The sequence below is a fragment of the Pyxicephalus adspersus genome, chromosome 12 (genome assembly GCF_032062135.1).
Source record: "Pyxicephalus adspersus chromosome 12, UCB_Pads_2.0, whole genome shotgun sequence".
In the NCBI taxonomy this organism is placed as follows: Eukaryota; Metazoa; Chordata; class Amphibia; order Anura; family Pyxicephalidae; genus Pyxicephalus; species Pyxicephalus adspersus.
In genome coordinates, this window is record NC_092869.1 from 15,118,028 (window position 1) to 15,139,932 (window position 21,905).

Sequence of the window (21,905 nt, forward strand, 5' to 3'; positions counted from 1 at the left end):
AGTACAGTAGATTTCAGGACTGCACCAATACAGTACAATCCAACAATCTATCTGACTAATAGTGTGAGTGTGACACAGTCTAAGTAAAGCACAATTTTGTACTTTGACAAAGCAAGCCAATCAGCACAGAAAGGTTGTGATGCTAGCAAATATCTGTCAGGAGTGGTAAATACAGGCAGGCTCTGGCCTTATATAGGCCAATGGCTGCCTGTGTGGCATGCAGTGACAGACAGCCAATCGGCTGCCTGCCACAACAAACATGGAGGGGAGCATCCCTGCTGTTATTGGAGGGCCCTAGGCATTATGGAGGAGGTCCCTAGGCATTGTGGGATGGTCGAATTCAGGGCTTCGAATCCAACAAAATTTGGTCGACCTGAATGGTCATATTCGGGTTAAACATTAGGACAACCCGAATTCGAACAACAACACTACTAATTACTTTCATCCTTGCACCAACTCCATAGTAGCAAAGTGTTGTCTGCTTGCCCACTACATTCTAACCTGGTCTGTACAGTAAATCTTATGTCATTTTACTAGGCTTTCCTCCAACCACTCCATTCTACCTCATTCTGTACAAAGCAGCCTAGAATGGAGTATTTGGAGGAAGGCCAGATGCAGTGAGGTAAAGAAGCCAAAGTGCTGTCCTCTCACTCATTATTTTTTAGCCTGCTCTGTACAGAATAAAATTGAGTGGTTGGATGGAGGCATAGTGAAATGTGGTCCTTTCATCCATTCCATTCTTGCCTGCTTTGTACAGGATACAATAGAATGATTCGAGTGAGGCAGAGTGCTGTCCTCTTCTCTCCCACTCTAATCTACCCTGCTCTGTACAGAATAGGATAGAATAGGGTGGTTGAAGGGAGGCTGAGTAAAATAAGGAAAAAAGGCAAGGTGCTGTCCTCCTCTTGCCCACTCCATTCTAGCTGGGAAAATGATAGGACGCAATATCCAACCCCATTTTCCCTGTGCCACTTGAAACCTCATGTCTCTCTAACACATAGAAGTTATCCTGGGTGTTTGACAAATTACCCATATTCATCATCTTATTCTGGAGAGCGAATATCTGTTAAGTATTTTACAGCTCTCTACAGATAAATTACCCTTACCCAGCGGTCAATCCACCAAGTCTATTCCACCTTCATTGTTTTTAACGGGATTACCTTCATGGAAAATCAAGCTTGAACACTGCCATCTTACCCTCCATATCCCCTAAGGAAGCCTTAAAAGGGTAAAACGTGTTGGGAAGGAGATATACTATACATAATTACACTTATTAAATACACCGACTATCAGTGTACCATTAACCTTAATTCATTGTATTATGATAATTGCGAACTATACATCTTTTTTATTGTGTTTATTTGTACATTGTTTAGTATTCTAATAAAGTACTGCTTATCAGTTTTTATTACGTGCCCTTCAAAAAGCCTTCTTTTCTTCTCCTCTTTCTTACATTTTTGTATTAACTAGGGCTGGGCACCACCTTAGGACTACCTATGCTCTTGAATTACTCTCTCTTATGATACCTCTCTACACAGTTAAGGATTTAAGTAGCGCCAACATATTACACAGTGGTGTGAATTAAATAGGGGTTGCAAAAGACAGATGGATACAATGATGCAGGAGGAATAGAATGTAAGTTTGTGTGCGCCCACTCCATTCTAACCGATTCTGTGCAGAATAGGATAGAATGGAGTGGATGGAGGGAGGCTAGGTGAAATGTGATAAGGTAAAAAGGCAAAGTTCTGCCCTCCTCTTGCCCACTCCATTCTGGCCTGCTCTGTACATAATGGGATAGAATGGAGTGGTTTAAAGTAGGAATTTAGCCTAAATACATGTAATTTCTATATATAATAAAAAAAGACTGCAAAGAAGGGTAAAACTATTTATTTTTAGGTTCATAGCAATTTTACTAAAAATAAAGTATTCCATAAAATACTTTTTAAATTGTACAATTACCCTCTGTCAACTTGATTCTAGCCTTGTCTGCACTGATTTGGCTAGAATATACCATCAGCAGTTATTTCCTCCCTTATCCCACTCCATTATAGCATTTTCCCCATAGAGCTGGCTATATTTTCATTTAGAGGGAGAACCTCCTCCAACCCACTTCATTCTAGCACACTGTACTGAATAGAATAGAATGGAGTGGTTGGAGGGAGGCTACATGAAATGTGGTGAGTTGTAGAAAGCAAACTGCTGTCTTTCTCTCACCCACCCTGCCTGCTCTGTACAGAATGAGACAGAATGGAGTGGTTTTAAAGGAGGAATTCGGCTTAAATACATGTGATTGCCATATATGATAAAAAAAAGATTGCAAGGAAGCTTACTACTGGGTAAATTAATTTTATTTTAGCTAAAAAATCATTTTAAATTGTACAATTCTCCCTTTGTCTACTTGATTATGTTATTTGCAATGATATCCTCCTCTAAACAAGTCGATTCTATTATTCTCCTTATAAAACTGGCTAGATTACGCTCTCTAGGGGGAGTTCTCCTCCAAACAACTCCATTCTACCCTTTTTGTACAGCACAGGCCAAAATGAAGTGGGCAAGAGGAGGGCAGAACTTTGTCTTTTTACCTTATCGCATTTCACCTAGCCTCCCTCCATCCACTCCATTCTATCCTGTTCTGTACAGAGTAGGTTAGAATGGAGTGGTTTAAAGGAGGAATTTAGCTTAAAGCGGTGCTTAACTCAAAGTTTTTACTTTACATAAAAGGGTAGCTAACCCTTTTATTTAAAGTAAAAAAAAAAATCTTTTTTTTTTTTTAATGCAACACCCTTAAAACAAAAGGATGAAGCACCTCTACTTTCGGCACGACTGCAGCGATCAAGACAGAATGGGTGCATAGAGCCCCCCTGGATAATTACGTCATGCATCTCACGCAGATGAAGAAAGTTGAAGATGGTGGGGCCCAGTGCTTCCTTCTATCAGGAGAAAGGAAAATTCCAGGAAAGCTGGATCTTTCAAGGAAAGGTGCAGCACGATCGAGGGAACTGCGGAATTAAAGGCAAGTGTGATTATTTTATTATTTGGTTTTAATACATGTAATTTCTATATATGATAATAAAAAAAGTTGCAATAAAGTTACAAATGGGCTAAGCAATTTATTTCCAAGTCAACACTAATTTTATTTTAATATTCTGTAAAATAAATTTTAAATTGTACAATTCTCCCTCTGTCAACCTAATACTAGCCTTGTCTGCACTGATTTGTATAGATTATATTATCTGTAATGATACCCTCCTCCAACCCACTCCATTCTAGCACACTTGCTATAGAGCTAGCTAGATTATGCCCTCTAGAGGGAGACCTACTCTAAAAAACTGAATTCTTGACGTTTCCTTCACAGCAACCAGTAACATGGAAATGCAGAGAGTAAAGCCCCAGAATGCTCTGTAAGTATTTCGTTACTCGGCAAGCCCCGCCCATTCGTTCAACAACTCAATTTTTAGCATCTACCCTAACCTCGGTCTAGCATCTGTTTACGAAAATAGTACTCGTATACAGTCACGTGACAAATCTTATTCAATGTCACGTGAGTAAAGTAGTGTCATTGTCACGTGGGATTGTTGGTTTTGCCAGCTCTGTAAGAGGAGGAAAACGTATTTCAATGTCTTCTGAGCAGTTTGAAGCCATTCACGATACCTTTCGGATTTATTATGAACGTTTGCAAAAGGTGCCTGAGTGTTTAAAAAGTCGCCATGAAGGTAAATATACATATTTTATGAGCAAACAATTTTTCTAAATGAATGCATTTGATGCAGAAGCTTTTGTGTTACTATCATAGCTGTTAAAACCTGCCAGCTGTCTTTCTATATTTATTGCGTGGTAACTCATTATAGGCACAGTAATGTTAGTGCCCATTTATGCTGAACTGGCCACTGTGGAGCAGAACTGTGCCACGGTGTCTTCATCTTGCAGGATTCTAGACACTGTGCAGACTGACATTGAGGTGCCAAACGCTGCAATGTGTGGTGTTCTTAAAGTGAAACTTTGTATTAAAATTGGTAGCAGGCAGGTTGTTGGAGAAGGGACGGGTGATGTCCCTCCTGCGATAAAATGTACACTGAGCTGCTCATGTATGCAGGTATTTTGGCATACCTACAGTTGCTGGGAATGAAATAAAGCAGAAGTAAACTACAAAAAAAAACTCATGTTTACCTTTCTAGATCCATCCATCGAGTACCGCAGTGTCCTGGTATCATCTTTCGTCCAGGCGTGGAGGAAGCGCAAGGCGCTTTACCCTTCTTCCTATGTCACCCAATCTCGCACTGTGCATGCATGAGATCAGCATTTTTTTTTAGCCTATTGAAGAAAAAGCTACTTCTGTGCATTCCTGAGATTAGGCATATGCAGAAGGAGCAGCCAGAAGAAGCCTCCTGGAATCCATGACGTATGTATCCTGGGAGGCTCTGCACTCCCAGACGAAAGCTTTACCCCCCCCCCTTAAAAAAAATAAAATTTAAAAATAAGGCTTTAAACCCCCTCCTCCAAAAAAAGGTCAATCAGTCTAGAGCTCAGTTTAGATATGGTATAATCACAATTAGAAAAAAAAGCACTTTCCACTTGATTTGTGTAACTGAATATATAAATTCTTTGTCCAGGAGTTTTGCATGAGCCCTGCACAATTTAGGAAGAGGGACACTGGAGAAGAAAGACTCCAACCTGTCTCTGGATAGTGGCATTGGGGCCGCATAAATTTTTTTTGTAAAATTTGTGAAAAGTCTCCAGAACCAGAGCTGGGTCCTGAGACATCTTTCAATTTTATTTTGGAGAGAGCAAAAGTGTGGCTTCTGTAATTAAGCTTATGTGCCAATAGTAATCCTGGGTTGTCTCCCCAGGTAGAAAAGTTTATGCCTGGTCCATCTAAATTATTTTTCTGCCCTGAATGTTAAGCACAAGTTCAGTTTAGTGCAGAGTGCTTCAGTTTGTGTTTGCAAGTCTGTAAGTGGTTGTTATTTTTGTTGCCTTTGCAATGTTAACAACTCTCCTTGTTTTCGTTCTATATGTTAGGATTGTTTTTTGATTTTAGTAGAAAGAGAAATAAATTGACCTCCAATATGTGCCTCCCAGTTAGTAGAAGGGGAGGCATCTTTCAGGTCATTAAAACAGAAATAGTCTGTTAGATGATTTCCAATGGAAGTGCAGTGCAAAGTGGTGTTGCATAACATGGACTCATTAAGTCGCCATGTTGGTCGGGGGTTTCTCCCTCCAAGGCTTGCTAAATAGGTCATGATGTGACCAAGGAGTTTCTAGGGTCTGCGCCAAAGACAAGTAGGGAAAGCTCTAGGGATTGAAAAAAAGTATAGTCTATTCTAGGATATTGTCTGTGGGTTAAGGAATAAAACATGTAATCTCTAGCAGAAGGATGTTCCCTCCAGGCATAAATCAAATCAAATTGCTGCAATAGGGATGCAAATCTCAAATTTTGTTTCAGGGGGTGTCTGTAGATCAGGACTGACGCCTTTTCCAGAATCTGATCTAGAGCCAGGTTAGAGTCTCCCATCATTATCAAAGATCCCTCTATCAGAGTGACATTTTTTCAAGCATGTCCCTAAAAAATACATATTGGCCCGTGGTAGGGGCATAGACCAGGACCAAAGCTTTAGCAATTTTACCAATCACTAATAAATATCTGCCATCTTCCTCTCTCTCCTATGTTCAGAATGCAGTGTAAAGGAGACTGATTTAGAGAAACATAGGACCAAACCTCTCTTTTTTTCAATGGCATTAGCTAGAAACACAAGTGGAAAACTTCTGTGAAGGTATTTGGGGTATGACGCCCAAGAAAAGTGGTTTTCTTGAAATGCTAGTACATCCACCCCATAGTATGGTAGTATTGAAAGGCCTTAATCCTCCTAATTGGAGAATTAAGGCCTTGCACATTGTGAGCCAAAAACATTAAAACTTTGTTAGTAATAACCATCAATATATGCATGCAATGCATGCTATATTGGAGTTATCCATAATTACCTTCAAAATATGCTGACCTATACCAGACCTGGGAGACACAAAGCTATGAATATTCCATGAGGGGATGTAGGGTTTCAGGGAAAAGAAAAGCACAGGGGGGGGGGGGGGAAAAGGCCTCAAAATGCCATTTAAACAAATGCAAATATTTCCCTGCCTGGACCTATTGTCCAGTCAGTCTTCCAAAGAAAAAATTGCGCTGGTGTTCTGTGTTATTCTGCAGATGGCTTCATCAGCTTTTTGCTCTATCAGGTCTAACCGTTGGCCAAGAGATTGAAAATATATTAATAATATAATATTTAAATGTGGCTTTATTAAGTTTCCTTTCCAGTAGAGCTGCAAATTGTGCAATAAGTGTAGCTTCCCCAGAGTTCTTTGTATTGTTTACTTGGGCCCCGGGTATGTTATCAGTACTAGATGGATCATGTACTTCCTCAAGAGAAGAGGAAGGCTGAGAACTCTATAAAGGGAGTCAATGTCTTGGGATAAAGAAGGGGAAGCTGTGTCTCCCATGTGATTTGTATGGTGTGGGGGAACTGAAGGCTTCTGGCGTTTTAATTGGGGAGGAGGGGGATTCCTTGCCTCCTTGTGCAGGATCCTGATAAATATGGACCTCCATTTCAGCAGAGGAACTAGAATCCTGTGCCCTCTGAAAAGCTATTTTAGATCACGTTGGAGCAGAGCGTGCTGTGGCTGCTGGAGGTGGATCCTTCATCCTTGGAACTGCCTGGATCAAGCAATCCTGGGCTTTGCTAAGTTGTTTGCCTTGCATTACAGGCAGCCTGGGATGATCTTCGGACAGTTGCTGTCCTGCCGAGAGCTGTAGAGCCACTAGAAAGCTACTAAAATTACAGTGAAATCTAGAACGCTTTTACCTTCAAACAAAACGGCAGAAATGTTGGTGTGGGTTCAGAGCTTCACAGAGTTTGACACTACCAGCAAAGGAGATAATATTATTTTATTATAATTATGTTGTATTTAGATGGTTGTTTACACCAAATGTGGTAACCCAATGAATTTGATAAGGAATAGTTTCCAGTGTGCCCAGTCTGGAGTTATAATGAGGAAGTGAGTTTTTTAGAGATAGAGAATAGACAGGCTTTTTCAGAGCACTGAGTGTTTTTTATAAAACAAAAAACTTTATTTCAATCGCAAGTATTCTAAAACTAGACAGAGATGACCTATGCTAGTCCTATTACTAACATAGGAGAACTAAGCTAGATAAAATGTAAGTGTACGGTACAAGTAGTTTTTAGGTCCTGTTCAAACAGCAAAGGTTGGTTTCCTGCCCGACGCGTTTCGCCTGATAAGGCTTCCTCGGGGGTTTGTTGGGAAGACCTTTAGAGTTGTAGGTAATGAGAAAGGTCAGATATCAAATATTTATAACAGTATTGCAGTATTAAAGTTGATGCTAAAAAAGCTTACTTGGTAATATTGCACAAATCTTTTTGTGGAGACTAATTGTCCTCTTACTACTTGGGGAATGATTGGGTTAAAAAAACAGTAGTGCTTTGGAAAAGCAGCTAGGGATGAAAAAGGGGGACAGAGAGGATATAGTGTTTAGTGCAGGTACTCTTAAGTTGATAGCAATACTGTTAGGTAATATATGTGTGAAATATTTAACTCATGGTTAGGGCTAGCTCTATTGTTGGATATAGAACTTTTTTTTTTATAGTCCTTGAGAATGCACTTAGGTGATGATTCCTAGGTGTTAGGAGAAATAAAGGCATTTCTAATATTGTGCTGCTCATGCAATCCTAATTGTTATCCAATGTGTTAGCGTGTATAATGGGTGTCGAGTATGATATATAAAAAAAATAAAAGTAAATATAAAGTAGATGTAGTGATTGAAATGACCATGGAATAATGATGGCGTTGAGGTTACCCAATAATAGTATAAATATTATGATATAATGGTGAGTTTCAATCGACAAACACCCAAAATTGACCTTAAGTGTGACGAAAATGGCCACAAGATGGCACCTGATTTGCCTTATAGGAATATATATAATATTGAAATAAAGTTTGTTTTATGAAAAACACTCACTATGCTGTATTTATATAGTAGTGACATATTACGCAGCGCTTTATAAAGTCCATAGTAATGTCAATAACTGTGCCTCAAAGGAGCTCACAATCTAAATCCAAGCCCAAGGTCAGTTTGGGGCAAAAGCCAATTACCCTAACTGCATGGAATGCATTTCTGAGGCCGATGAAATCTATTTCAATTGGTTAATGGTTAGATGGCACATGTTTGAGTTCCAGTTGTGTTTCCTTGATCCTTGGTTTTGCTGTTCATTGGAGTAGGGACTTATTGTATCCTGGTCAGTCTCACGGGACCTGGTATAGTGGTCCTCCTATTGCAATTTGTCTTGGGGAAAAAGCACTGAAGTACAGGACTAGAATTCCAGTCACCACGGTAGTAAGTTAGATGCCAGTCTCAAAGGTAGTAAGTAAAAAGGTAGATGGTTAAGTAGCAGTTGATATAGTATACTTGGACTTTGACAAGTACCCCACTGACAGTGAATATGCAAGTTAGGGTCTATTGGTTTACAACATTTAATCTGAAAATTTACAGAGAGCTGGCATAAAGACTGCATACAGAGATTAGTGATTAATAATTCAAACTCTGAATGGTCTAAGATGTAATCTACAAGCAGACCTGGATTTAGTTTGATTTGGGTAATAATTTGATTAGGCAATCAGGTGGCAAATGACATTTAATTTTGAGAAATGTAAAGTTATGCATTTAGGGGCTAACAACATGCATGCTTCATACTGTCCTGGGAAAATACATTTGGAGGAGTCAGAAAAGAATCTGGGGGTTCTGTTAGATCATAGACTTAATATTAGCATGCAAGCTTCAATATCTAAAGCTAGCAAAGTACTTTCTTGGATTGAAATAGGAATAGACTGCAGAGATCAAGACATAATTCTGCCCCTGTACAAAGCATTGGTCAAACCACATCTGGAATATACAGTCCAGTTTTGGGCACCAGTTCACAAAAAGGATATTGTGGAATTGGATATAGTGCAAAGAAGGGCAACAAAGCTAATAAAAGGAATGAGGGAACTCCAATAGGAGGAGAGATTAGCTGAACTGAATCTGTCCTCCCTTAAGACCAGACATTTATGGGGGGAATTGATCACCCTGTATAAATATACAAATGAAAGAGTAAACCAGATATATGTACGTGGTAGATATACTTAAGCCCTTGATGGGCTTAATGCCAGCCCTGAATTGTCAATATGAAAAAGAACAAGGAGAGAGAAGGGTTTTCTTGGCAAATATGTATTGTATTAGTAGCTCATTGAATAATACAATACAAGTATTTTTATCTTATTCACACTAAGATCAAAGTTATAACATAGTTAGGCCCTAGAGGCACTATACTGCAATCATCTAATGTTATACATGATAAATTCCTGGCAAGATATTAGAGTAGAATAGTTGGTCCCTTGCGCTAAACCGAGATCCCCGACACGTTTCGCCTGATGCAGGCTTCCTCAGGGGTAGCGGTACATAAGCGAGACGTTAGACCAGTACTTGATATAGTCTAATATGTTGCAAACATAGATTAATAGGTTACCCAAAAGGTAATACAACAGAGTACTAGAGTCCTAATACAACAAAATATAGATATTGATTTTGCATGATATCGGCAAAGTGCGCTCATCCAAATGGATAGGCGCATACAAGGAGGGAGCAAGTGGGGCAGTAAGGAGGTACCCATTTGGCTAAAAAGCTGGTGCTACTGTCCCTCCCTGTTAGTCGGGCGAGGGCAGCCGGTATACAAAACTGATATGGGAAAAATTGGGTTATTAAATGGGGTCTAAGAGGTGGATGAGGGAATGAAGAAATGTATTGCATAGTTATGAGGGTTTGCTGGGAGGGAGAAGGAGTGAATGAAGGGATAACACTGGGGAACAATTTTGAACAATTTGTTGTTGACTTCAATTTTTAAGCTTATTTACACTAAAATAGGTATGCTGATTCGGAAAGTGCGGTTAGTTTTCTTCTATTAGGTCAGGTTTATTCTCTACCGCTTATAATAATGCAATTAATGTAGCGTGGATTTGTATAGGCTATTCATTTACACGCAAGACAGTGTGGTCCGAGGTTGTGCGCTGCTCTACGTAGTGAATAAGCAAAGTTTATTTTTCTACTTACACACGTATTTCCTTTCTTTCAAACCATGTCTGGTTCTGTTGTTTCTCGTCGTAAGTGCCTAAACAAGCCTGTTTTTGTTATATCTGTGTCAGTTTTTACCATTCCTAGTCAAAGGGCAAACATCAGCACATTTGTAGAGCAAGCCTAATTGACAAATTTCAAAGTTAAACTTGGTGATCAAGATAAGTCTTGGGCCCCTCATAAGGTGTGTCGAGGGTTTATGGATGTGGACAAAGGGAACACGTGTTAGGATGCCATTTGGTATACCTATGGTTTGGCAAGAGCCAGGAGATCATTTCAGTGACTTATACTGTACTATAGTAAAACTTCAGAATATAACAAGAAAAATAAATGTAACATAGAGTATCCTAGTCTACCATTGGCTATACGCCCAGTGGCTTATTCAGATGAAATCCCAGTGCCGGTTTTTGTTACACTACCCTCTCTTGAAGAACATGATTATGGTGATGAACTAGGTGACAACAATGATGAAGAGTTTGATATTGAAGAGGACAGTGTTCATAAGGGATTTGATCAGCATGAGTTGAGTGATTTGGGGCGTGATTTGGGACGAATCGAAGAAGGCTTCAGAACTCCTAGCATCAAGACTGCGTGAGAAAAACTTACTTGAAAAAGGTACAAAGGTATCGTACCCAGAGAAATTGTATTTCTGCAGTACTTTAGAACTTACAGTGGCTTTGTGTATTGCCATAACATACCTGGTTTAATAGAGGAATTGGGAATTCCAATCTAAATTTCGACTGAATGGCGACTATTCATCTTTAGCTCAAAGCAGAGGTTAAAGTGTGTCCTCCTTCACAATGGCAATATATTTGGGTCAGTTTCAATTAGCCATTCAGTTTCTCTTTGTGAAGAATTTGCAGACATAAAGAGAGTCATTGAGTTGTTGCAATATCACCAACACAATTGGGTCATCTGTGTTGACCTTAAAATGGTATGCTTCTTTCTTGGTCAGCAACCCAGATACACCAAGTATCGCTGTTTTTCTGTGCATGTGGGACAGCAGAGCTTGTGAGAGGCATTGGGTGGAAAGTAATTGGCCTGCAAGATCTGCTCTAAAACTGGGTGATCCAAACATTCTACATGAGCTACTTGTTGATATAAAGAATATTATATTCCTGCCTCTGCACATGAAACTGGGTCTGATGAAGCATCGTTAAAGCTTTGCCAACTGAAGTAGTCCTCATTTTTGCATTTCCTAGCCTGTCATTTGAAAAAATAAATGCTGGTGTGTTGATGGACGTTATCGGGGTAGATGGGATGTACATATGATAACTGACTATTGTTGGAGCATCTGGCGGGATTGTCCTAACACTGAACACTCCAGGAAAAGCTATAAGCATATATTTTTACTTTAACTGCCTACCCGATTATTTTTCAAATGTTTTACTGTAAAAAAAAAATGTCATAGAGTAACAATAAATCCTTTGAACAAAACAAATTTAAATAAACAGTACATTCAGGTTATTATTTCATTTATTTTTCATTGTATGTAAAATTTGTATGTATTTTGACAAAAGTGGAGGTTACCCTGTATCGTAAAAACTGAATGTGATAGCAAAAAACATTTGAGGTGGCACCATAGGCATTCCTCCCCGGGGCGGCGCCTCCCAGTACAACCTGACGTACAACAGAATCATAGCACGTGGAGTGGATGTTCCCAAACACGTTACCTCTCATATAAATAGGGGAGGTGTTTGGGACCATCCCTGCCACACTGCTCTCTACTGATTTGCAGGGACCTTGGCTGCGGTTTGCTCCCAGCTGCTACACTGTACCTCCCATTCGGCATATACAAGCAGTGTAAAAGCTTCAGGTAATTACATTTTACCTACTCTGCTTTCTTGGTGCATCCCTGGAGATTCATTCTTAAAATTTTCACCTACACTCTACAGAGCATTTCCATTTTTTTCAATAACCATTATTCAATATACTACTCCTCCTTTCTATGCAGGGGCATGTATCCTTTTAGGGGCCTTCCCTCCCCTTTTTATTTAGACTGCTATTACTAAGGAACCATGTGAGTTAATCATTTTAAATTTATTATTAATTTCACTGGCTCACATCTTTCCTATCATTGGTTATCATTACGTAATATTGGTCACAATTGTGCAAATTATTCTTATGTCCTACCATTCTTCATCACTATTATGACTATTAACCCATTTATATGTATATTGTTAAAAAATATATATATGCACATACACAAACATTATCCATATTTTGATGTCATTGAACTCTATTATTCTGTTGTATAAACTTTTGTATAATTTATTATTCTATGTTTGCAACATATTAGATTATATCAAGTACTGGTCTAATGTCTCACTTATGTACCGCTACCTGAGGAAGCCTGTATCGGATGAAACGTGGCGTTTATCTTGGTTTAATGCAAGAAACCAACTATTCTACTCTAATATACCGGCAGGATTTTATCGTGTATACCATTATATAATTGCTGTATAGTGCCTCTAGGGCCTAACTATATTCTAAATATGATCTTAGTGTGAATAAAATCAAAATGACTTGTATTATTCAATGAGCTACTATTACTAATACAATACATACTTTTGCCAAGAAAACCCTTCTCTTTCTTTGTTCTTTTTCATATACAAATACTCCATATAGAGAATTCTTTTCCCTATTTTTCACTTTAAGATCGATAAAAGGACAATGAGGCACTCTTTCCATCTGGAGGAAACGAAGTTTAATCCCTGGATAAGGAAGGGATTCTTTAAAGTAAGGTCTGTGAAAATGTGGAATAGGGTCCCTCAGGAAATAGTTTTAGCAAGTACATAGTTTACCTGGGTATTAAAGTTTCAAAGTAAAGACAAGGAATCCGGAAGGAATCTTTTTTTCCGTTGAAGCAGGGTTTTTTTTTTTTTTTTGGCCTCCCTCTGGATCAACTATGTCTATAGGGCTTTTATCTGGGATATGTTTATTTCCCTAGTGGTTGAATATGACAGATATTCAACCTAATTGACTATGCAGCTATGTAACAAACAGAGATTGGAGGAACCTTTTTTGATAGAGGAAAGTTTGTCCTAAAACTCATTAAAACGTACAGTGCCTAAAACTTCTTAAAACATACAGTGCCACAGGCCCTAATGGGTTTTTCTATTACATTTTACAAGAAGTTCAGACTGAAGCTGGGTATGCACTTGGTTAATGCCTAACCATACCCAATCCGGGCAAAGATCACATCTCCATGGCCAATTATTACCTGATTTTACTTACTAACTGTAATATCAAAATCATGACCAAGATAATGTAGCTACATCTGAACTCCTTCCTAAGTGCCTACATCAGTGGTGCCCAACCTTTTTTTTATCTGGGTGCCGCTGTTGACATTGGGATAAAACTAGCGATCCACAATGCAAACAAACATTAAAGATGTATGTTTAAAACTACAATAAGTTTAATTAAAAATTAAATTAAGTTGAAATGTTTCTAGTTACAGGTTGACATTCAAAAATCCGACAATCAATCCATATCCTTCAAATTTCCGGCATGGATTTCAGAGCGCATTTCAAATTTACACGGCCAGATTTCTAAATGCAGCTTTGAAGTTTTGTGAACTTTAAGGGGCAACACAGCGGACAGACAATTGCCAGTACCCTAATGTTAATTGCCATGGGGGTGGCCCCCAGGGGGTCCCCAGCATGCAAACTCAATTTGGGGACCCTGGTCTTAAAAAAGCCCCACTTAATGTAAAAATATCCGATTGTTGTTAGGATTTTATGCTTGTTAGCTGTAGCGGGCCTAAATTTGGTTTAGCAGCAGGTCTTGGGGTCTTCTGTGTACCCTGAAAATTCCACATTTTTATGACAATCAGTGTAGGAGATATGAAGGTTTATACATGGGGATAATGACAGCAGCATGGACACGGCTCTCATCGAGAAACATAGGAGATGCGAGTGGGTCCCCCGCAAGACAACATGCAGAGAGAGAATTAGCAGAGGGCCAGCTCTGACAGCTCCGTGGGTCAGATTTGTGGCCTGCCAGCCATAGGTTTGGCCCCCCCAGCCTACATTCACCCTGACCAAGTGGGGTTTAAACCACACCGTCAAGCTCCGGACCAAACCAGAAGGTCCATCTACCTAATTTTTGCTGTCATCACCAATTGCGATGGGGAGCCCAAAGATGTTCCATGCTACTGTCTATTGACCTCCAAAAAGCCTTTGACAGCTTGTCCTGGAGTTACCTATTCTTACACTCCAACGCATGAATTCTGGTGACACCTTCCTAAGGCTGCTAGCCACTCTTTATGCTTCTTCTCACACAAGATCCTTATCAAATGGTTCACACATTCAGCCGCAGGCACACCAGCACCAAGTGCTGCAAAAGACAAATGACCTGAGGGGAAGACGCAGAATTATTGTTGATCACCTCCACTACCCCCAAGTTGTCGCAGTGGAATCTAACCTTCCGATTTTGCAACCGGGAACCCCACAAAGTCAGTGCTACCACCAATGGAAACAGCTCCAACAAAACCAAATTCTTACACAACCCCAGCCTCCGCCAGTCCTCAGGCCATGCCTCCGCACACCAATGGCCTGCAAAGTATGCCCCAAAACCTGAACTGCCCGCTGCATCAGTCCAAAGCTCCAAAAAATCGTTATCAACCTGGGCCTCCAGCCACAGCGACCTCCCATTGTACTGCTCCAAAAACTGTCTCCATACCCCAAGATCCTGCCGCAACACTTTTGTCAGACGAACAAAATGTTCTGGCCGCTTCATCCCAGCCGTTGCCGCTGCCAATCTGCGGCTAAATATCCTTCCCATAGGCATGATCCGGCAAGCAAAATTCAACTTCCCTAATAACGACTGTAAGTCCACCAACCGTATCTTTTCCAAACAACAGGCCCTCCGAACCTCTCCTCTAAGAGCTTCCAACTTGTCTTCAGGCAACCTACATTCCATACGCACCGAATCCAACAGTATCCCCAAAAAAGCCAGCTCCGTCACAGGGCCTACCGTTTTGTCCCCAGCCAAGGGGACCCCGAATTGCCCCGCCACATGCTCCAAAGTGCCCAACAAGTTAGCACAAACCGAGGACCCACTAGGACCAACACATAAAAAATCATCCAGATAATGAATGATAGACTGAACACCGGAGACCTCCTTAACCACCCATTCCAAAAAGGAGCTAAACAACTCAAACAAAGAACAAGAAATCGAACAGCCCATAGGCAAACATTTATCCACATAAAACGCACCCTCCCAACAACAACCCAGCAAGCAAAAACTATCAGGATGCACCGGCAGCAACCGAAATGCCGACTCAACGTCAGCCTTAGCCATCAAACACCCCCTCCCGGCCTTCCTAACCAAGTCAACTGCCTTGTCAAAAGAAGTGTACACCACCCTGCAGAGCTCTGGCGCAATGCCATCGTTAACCGATTCCCCCGTGGGATAGGACAAATGATGGATCATCCGAAACTGCCCCGGCTCCTTCTTGGGGACCACCCCCAAAGGAGAAATCACCAGATTCTGCAAAGGCAATTCCCGAAAAGGCCCCGCCATGCGCCCCAAAGCCACCTCCTTCTGCAATTTTGCCGTCACCACCCCTGGATTCTGCAATGCTGACTGCAAATTCTTGTGCACCCTGGTTAAAGTCACCCGCTCGCAGGGAATCCTGAAACCCTCCTGGAAACCCTCCCTCAATATGGTTGCGGCCTGCCGATCCGGATACCTACTTAGAAAATCCACCATGCTTCCCAGCCTCACCGGGGTCCTCCCTCTTTCCCGTAGACTCAATGGGGCGCCCCCGCCCCTTGACCACGCACCGTGCTCCTGAATGAGCTCCCCCACAACTGGAACATTCGTGCTTAAATCTACAGGTAGCACCGAACTTGCACACTCCTTCATTGAACAACCAACACAGGCCTTTCTTTTTACCTGCCAGGGGTCCCGCACCTCCTGCACCCCCGGCGCCACCATGAAAAAGCTGCGGACCCAACCGTGCGGACGTCATCAGCCGCATCCACAGGCTGATATCCTTATGATCCCAACGCATGCCAGGCCTCATAGCTTTCCGCTGCCTAAACTGCTCATCATAACGCAGCCAAGCTATCCCTCCATACACCCTATATGCTTCACTAATCGCATCCAAGTAACAAAAAAGCGCTGAACAATTCTCAGGAGCCTTTTCGCCCATAATACTGGCCAAAATTGCAAATGCCTGCAACCAATTCTGGAAAGTCCTTGGTATCAAACGCCACAAACCTTTGTCCTCCCCCGCACGCTTGCCCTCTCCAAGCTTCACATCACGGCCACCAAAACGCTCCACTGGCAATAAGGAAAAAATTTCAACATATTCCCCCTTCCAAATTTTTTCTCTCACGTCCATCGACAAATGTGCCCCCAAAGGGCCCTCAAAACAAACATACACCTCCCCTTTGGCACCATCCGCAATACCTGGGGAGGACATCTCCCCCCCGACATCCTGACCCCCAATACCTGTTTTCTGAACCACAGCACCCCCTTCCTTACTGGCACCCCCAACCTGCTCTACCGACCCCTCATGCATGCTCTGCACAGGGCCCGCCCCAGACAACACCGGCATCACCTCGCTAGTCACAGTCCCACCCCTATTGGTGCCCCCCACAGCCCCTTCCGCAGCAGGTACCCCAGCAAACTTCATCCCTCAGGCCCGCGGCCGTCCCCATCTTCTCTGGCCCCGCCGGTGCTAGATCTGCCGCCTCCCCGATGTCCTCTTCCGAACGGGCCTCCTCCTGCACGCTCCGGTCATCCTCTGCCGAGACTTCCGGGTCCCGCCGAATGACGTCATCATTGGGCGCCGCAATCGACCCGGAACTTCCGCCCGGAATCACTCTCCGCAAGCTCCGCCTTAGGCTCCGCCCCTCAGCACGCGAACCGGAGCCCGCTGCCGACACTCCCCCACAGCTCCTCCGGACCGCAGATGAAATCCTCTCCTGGGCCTCCCCCGAGGCCAGACCGCCGCCGGACACCAGGTCACTCATCCAGCCAGTGCCAGTCCGGGCACCGCCGCCCATGGTAAGTGCGCCCTCCTCTCCTGCGTTACCGGCCAATCCTCTTCCGCTCCGCATCACAGCCCGGCCCCTCTGCGAATCCTCTTGCTGCTGCGCCTCCATCGGGTCCCGCCTTCGCTGAGGATTCCTCCCTGCTCCCCCGCTGGAATCCTTTGAACGCCTCTTCACCGGGGGAGCAGGAGGGTCCCTTACGGGGCTCCTACTGCGGCGCTGAACCCCGGGGGTCCCACCAGGACTTAAGCGCTCCGGCGGCCGTGACCGCCGAGTGCGTCTTTACACTCCAACGCATGAATTCTGGTGACACCTTCCTAAGGCTGCTAGCCACTCTTTATGCTTCTTCTCACACAAGATCCTTATCAAATGGTTCACTAGACAGAGTTGTCCCCTTTCCCCCGGGCTAAGGAAGGCCCTAGTGTCCCTTGCTTTATTTCAATATATTTTTTATTAGATAAGGTATAAGGGTAAAAATCACGAGTTCAAAAAGAACGCAGATACAGGAATACACATGAATGAGGCAATTGCTACCCCCGTGTTAGTCTGACCTTATATGTCAACCCATTGAGGCCTTCTGGTTAATGGCATAGTGCAAGATAGCTAAGCCACTTGTGCAACTCTGTCGTAATATCTGGGGACCCCAAGGCCTACCTTTCCGGGGATGAGTATTGTGATATGCTTGATTTAACTCCCCTTGCAACCCCAGATAAATGCCTGGAGCAGGTGGAGACCTATGGTACAGGGATTGGGAGTGTGCGAAACATCATAACTTCCGCAGTCCCCCCCCCCCCCGCCCCCCAAAGCCAAGATCGGGCAGGGGAAGATCTGCAAAAATTTGTTCAAGTAGAGGTTCATAATTCGCTTGGTGCAAGTAGTTGGGAATGGGGGCGTGTTTGATTTCCAAATATGGTAAGGGCCTCGACCTGCCACTTAAAGTCAAAAGCCTGTTTTAAGGAGGCTTGGTCAAGGTTGACATTTGTGGCCATTCAGTTAGTCCTTAACCTGCAAGCCTTGACAGATCAGCAAATTAGGAATCTCGAACCGGTTCAGGATTTATGTTCGTGAAAAAGTAAGATACGGCAAAATGTCTGCAAAAAGCATGCATTTATGCTTCACCTCTCCACAGGAGGTACCTCTTACGTTGAATAGCTGCATATGACTATTGCCAGCAGCAACAACCCTGTCTGGTGCCTTATTCGATCGGGAACACATCTGAAAGGAAACCCCCTAACAAGACCTTTGTAGAGGGCATGGTAAATAAAGTAGTTACAAGCTACAGGAAGATGCTGCTAAAATTCAGATGTGGACGTATATAGAAAAGGTAGTCCCAGGATAGTCAAATGCCTTTTGGAGGTCTATGGACAGGATCATAGCCTGGAGTCCCCCAACAGGTAGACATTGAGGCACAGCCTAGTTCAAGGGCTGCAATCACCTCCTTGATGTGGATTCCTTCTTGATTGTGGCCCAGAATTCCTTGCCCCTTCTTGCAATACTCTTTATCAGTGTGGGATAGACTGAAACATTGCCCTGAGATATGCACGGTTCATTTGCCACTTGCTCCGGTTTGGGGTAACCCAGAGTTTACCGCGGGGCTGGAACCCAAACAATTTTAGCTGGTGGCTAAATAAAGGTATCTTTAGGGTAAGAGTAAGGGTAGGATATTCAGTAGTACCATTCTGAAGTTGTACTTATTACAGGTTAGAGAATTGCTTCCTACTGAATATGTTCATTATGCCCAAATTTGATAATTTATATGTGCCTCCCTCTGCCTTAGCATTGGATCTAAAACCTTGCTGGTGCTCTGACCACTCGCTCTTTGAAATCCTCTCCTTGCTTTGCTCTAGGTATTTCTTGCCTGTTGTATATAGCTTGCTGCCACTCTGTGTGTTTTAGGGTTGGTTGCACTATGTTTGGGTTATTACTAGTATTTGCTGTATCTTATTTGCATTCACTTTGACTAAACATGTTTACCCTATCTCTGAATTTGTGGCTATTAAATATATGTTGCCAATGTTGGTCTCCCTCCTTTTCCCTCTTGAAGAACCCGTCAGAAACCTTCAATCCTGCAGGGCAGTCGAATCCATCTGGGGGTGTCTTGCATCTGCTCTCTCCTTCTGTGCATGCCGAAGGAGCACCCAAGAGCCTCCCGGGATACATGATGTAGGTATCCCGGTAGGCTTACCCTTTTATGTAAAGTGAAGATTCTGAGTTTAGGTACGCTATAATTTAACAAGAATAAACAGGTTTGTCTCCACAGTGCTGGTGCCATTGATAAAAGTAATGAATAGCCTGATCACTTCTAAGAATAAGTACATGCTGTCATGCCTAAACTCACATTATTCGCTCCCAGGATGCAGAGCAAGGCCCAGCAGCCAATCAGGAGAGATGTGAGCACAGGCATATATACAGGGAAGGAGGGAGGGGTTAGTCACTCCATCTTGTGTTCTGTGTGAAGGATAGAAGCAGGGGGACACGTGCATTGTGACCAGGGAAAGTTTAGTAGGAGCCTTCTGTGTATCTGTATATATACAGATATTTCAGTTTTTGTTGCTACCTGTTCCTATTTACCAAAGAAGCCTGTTTGTTACAGAAAAATGTCTATTCTACTATAAAAAAATACAGATATTTCAGTGTTTGATACCTCTTGCTATTTACCAAAAGAAACCGTTTTGTACAGGTGCATTTTTGCCCGAATAAGTAAAAGATGAGTGGTAGACGCAGAGGAAGGCATGGCGTTGAGAAACCTGCCACATCTGGCAGGGGGCATACTCCCAGGGAGTCTGCCACTGTAGGACAGCAGCAGCACAAGTTGTCAAACAGGTCTGAGATGTGTGCGGAGCACCAGTACGCTGGTAGATGTAATGAGAGGGCAGAATACAATCATACAGCCACATCATGTGGAGAGTATTGTGGACTGGGTCTCGGGGGCCTCAAGTGCAGCAGGCTCTTCTGCAGCAGCAGCAACCAGCACAGCCGTGACAGGAGCAATTACACGTTCCCAGTGTCCAGCCAAATCCACCTCACCGTGGACAGCTGGACAACCAGGCACGGAGTGGGACGCTACCTGTCCTTCACTGGGGGGCCTTGCATAGCTCAATGGGCGGTAGCCTGCAAGAGGCATTACAGCACCTGGTACCCCCGTGGAGGGGTGTGGTGGGAAAGCATAGGCCACTCCAGTCCTCCCCCTCCTCCTCCCCCTTCCGCATTCTTTCTACCGTCAACCCTTCTCTATTGGGCACTTCTCCTGAAAGGCCAGCCACGGAGGACACTGTGGTTAAGCCGGCATGCCACTACGGCTCCCTCAAGCACACGCGTTGCCATGCAGTGCTGAAACTGGTGTCCTTGGGGTAGAAAAGTCACACCGCCTGAGAACTCTTGTCCGCTTTGCACAGAGAGGTTAAGGCTTGGCTGACGCCCTTCCGGCTCACAATAATCAATGTGGTGTGGGAAAACGGGACCAACCTTGTGGCCGCGCTGCGCATGGGCCGCATAACACGTACCCTGCTTTGCTCATGTACTGGTGGTGCAGAAGTTCCTCCGCATGTACCCAGGACTGCAGGACTTATGGAGACAGGCTCTCTCCATCTTCAGCCATGTCCGCCGTTCCCCTACTGCTGCCGCGGCACTTAGCAAGGACCCAGTGTCAACAGAGGCTGCCACCGAGAAAAATGTCTATTCTACTATAAAAAAATACAGATATTTCAGTGTTTGATACCTCTTGCTATTTACCAAAAGAAACCGTTTTGTACAGGTGCATGACCTGGGCACAGCATTAGAAGCCTTCCTCTGCTGCGACCACTCACCACCCCCAAAATAACCCTTAATAAAAGAAACATAACACATTTTCTTGGTGAATAATTGGCCACAGCAGCCCCCTTTTATTAACCATGTAATTAAACATATACATAACAATATTTTCATAACCGGAACACTTCTTTTTAAACGGGTCCATGAAAGGTAACTTATTTTGACAGTACTCCATCCGTCTCCGCTTCTCCAACCAGGCCCCCAGGCGCTCATGCCCCGCCTCAGGGACAATTAGCGGACCCCACATTCCACACAAGCCTCCACAACAACCAAGTGTCATGCAAGGCCACCCTTACTGTCCCAACCAAATTTTTCGTATCCCCATCCCTTCTTGCATTTCCCTTACCCCACCTCTAACTTCCATGGACCCTATCAACAGACAAAAACCCGCCACCAGCCGCAAACTTGACCCCTTAAGTTTGCTAGCACCCCCACACCCTGACTGCGCGCTGTACCGCGTCACCCAAACTTAATAACCATAAATCATTCCCCACTGCATTAAGGTGCACACCATCCTTCCGTAAGAGCAACTCCGAGTCAGTTTCCAATTCCCTGTGTCTGGCCACCAAACCCCCAATCTTCCCCATAAAGCGGCCCACTTCCCTATTGACTTTTATTCGGGCCCTGTTCAACCGTACCACCGACCGGGCCTGCCGCCATGCCAGCCGAGCCACCATCTCAGACCAAACCAAAATGGTCCCCGGGAATGCATCCCTAAGCCTCAAGCAATCCAATTTAATGTCCCGAATCAACTCCCTCATAGGCCTAAATCCCAAATCATTGCCCCCCACGTGTAACACCAACACATCAGGGGCTCTATCCAAAAACGCAAACCTGTGCACCTCGGGAACCACCCGCTTCCATTGCATACCTGGTATCCCGATCCAATGCACCTTGGCCACCTCCCGCTGCAAGCCTAA

At 43.4% G+C, this 21,905-nt stretch overlaps 1 protein-coding gene across 3 annotated transcripts in view; it reads left to right on the forward strand.

Moving 5' to 3' along the window:
* The first annotated feature begins 3,447 nt into the window (after nucleotides 1-3,447).
* The window catches only part of VTI1B (vesicle transport through interaction with t-SNAREs 1B), a 121,091-nt gene continuing 102,633 nt past the window's right edge, over nucleotides 3,448-21,905 (forward strand). The window contains exon 1 of one of the 3 annotated variants that reach the window (XM_072429074.1): nucleotides 3,448-3,713. In XM_072429074.1, the coding sequence (XP_072285175.1) occupies nucleotides 3,617-3,713 (97 nt within the window). In that variant the 5' untranslated portion in view covers nucleotides 3,448-3,616. The remainder of the gene's footprint in view (nucleotides 3,714-21,905) is intronic. The other 2 variants (XM_072429073.1, XM_072429072.1) reach the window with 2 other exon arrangements.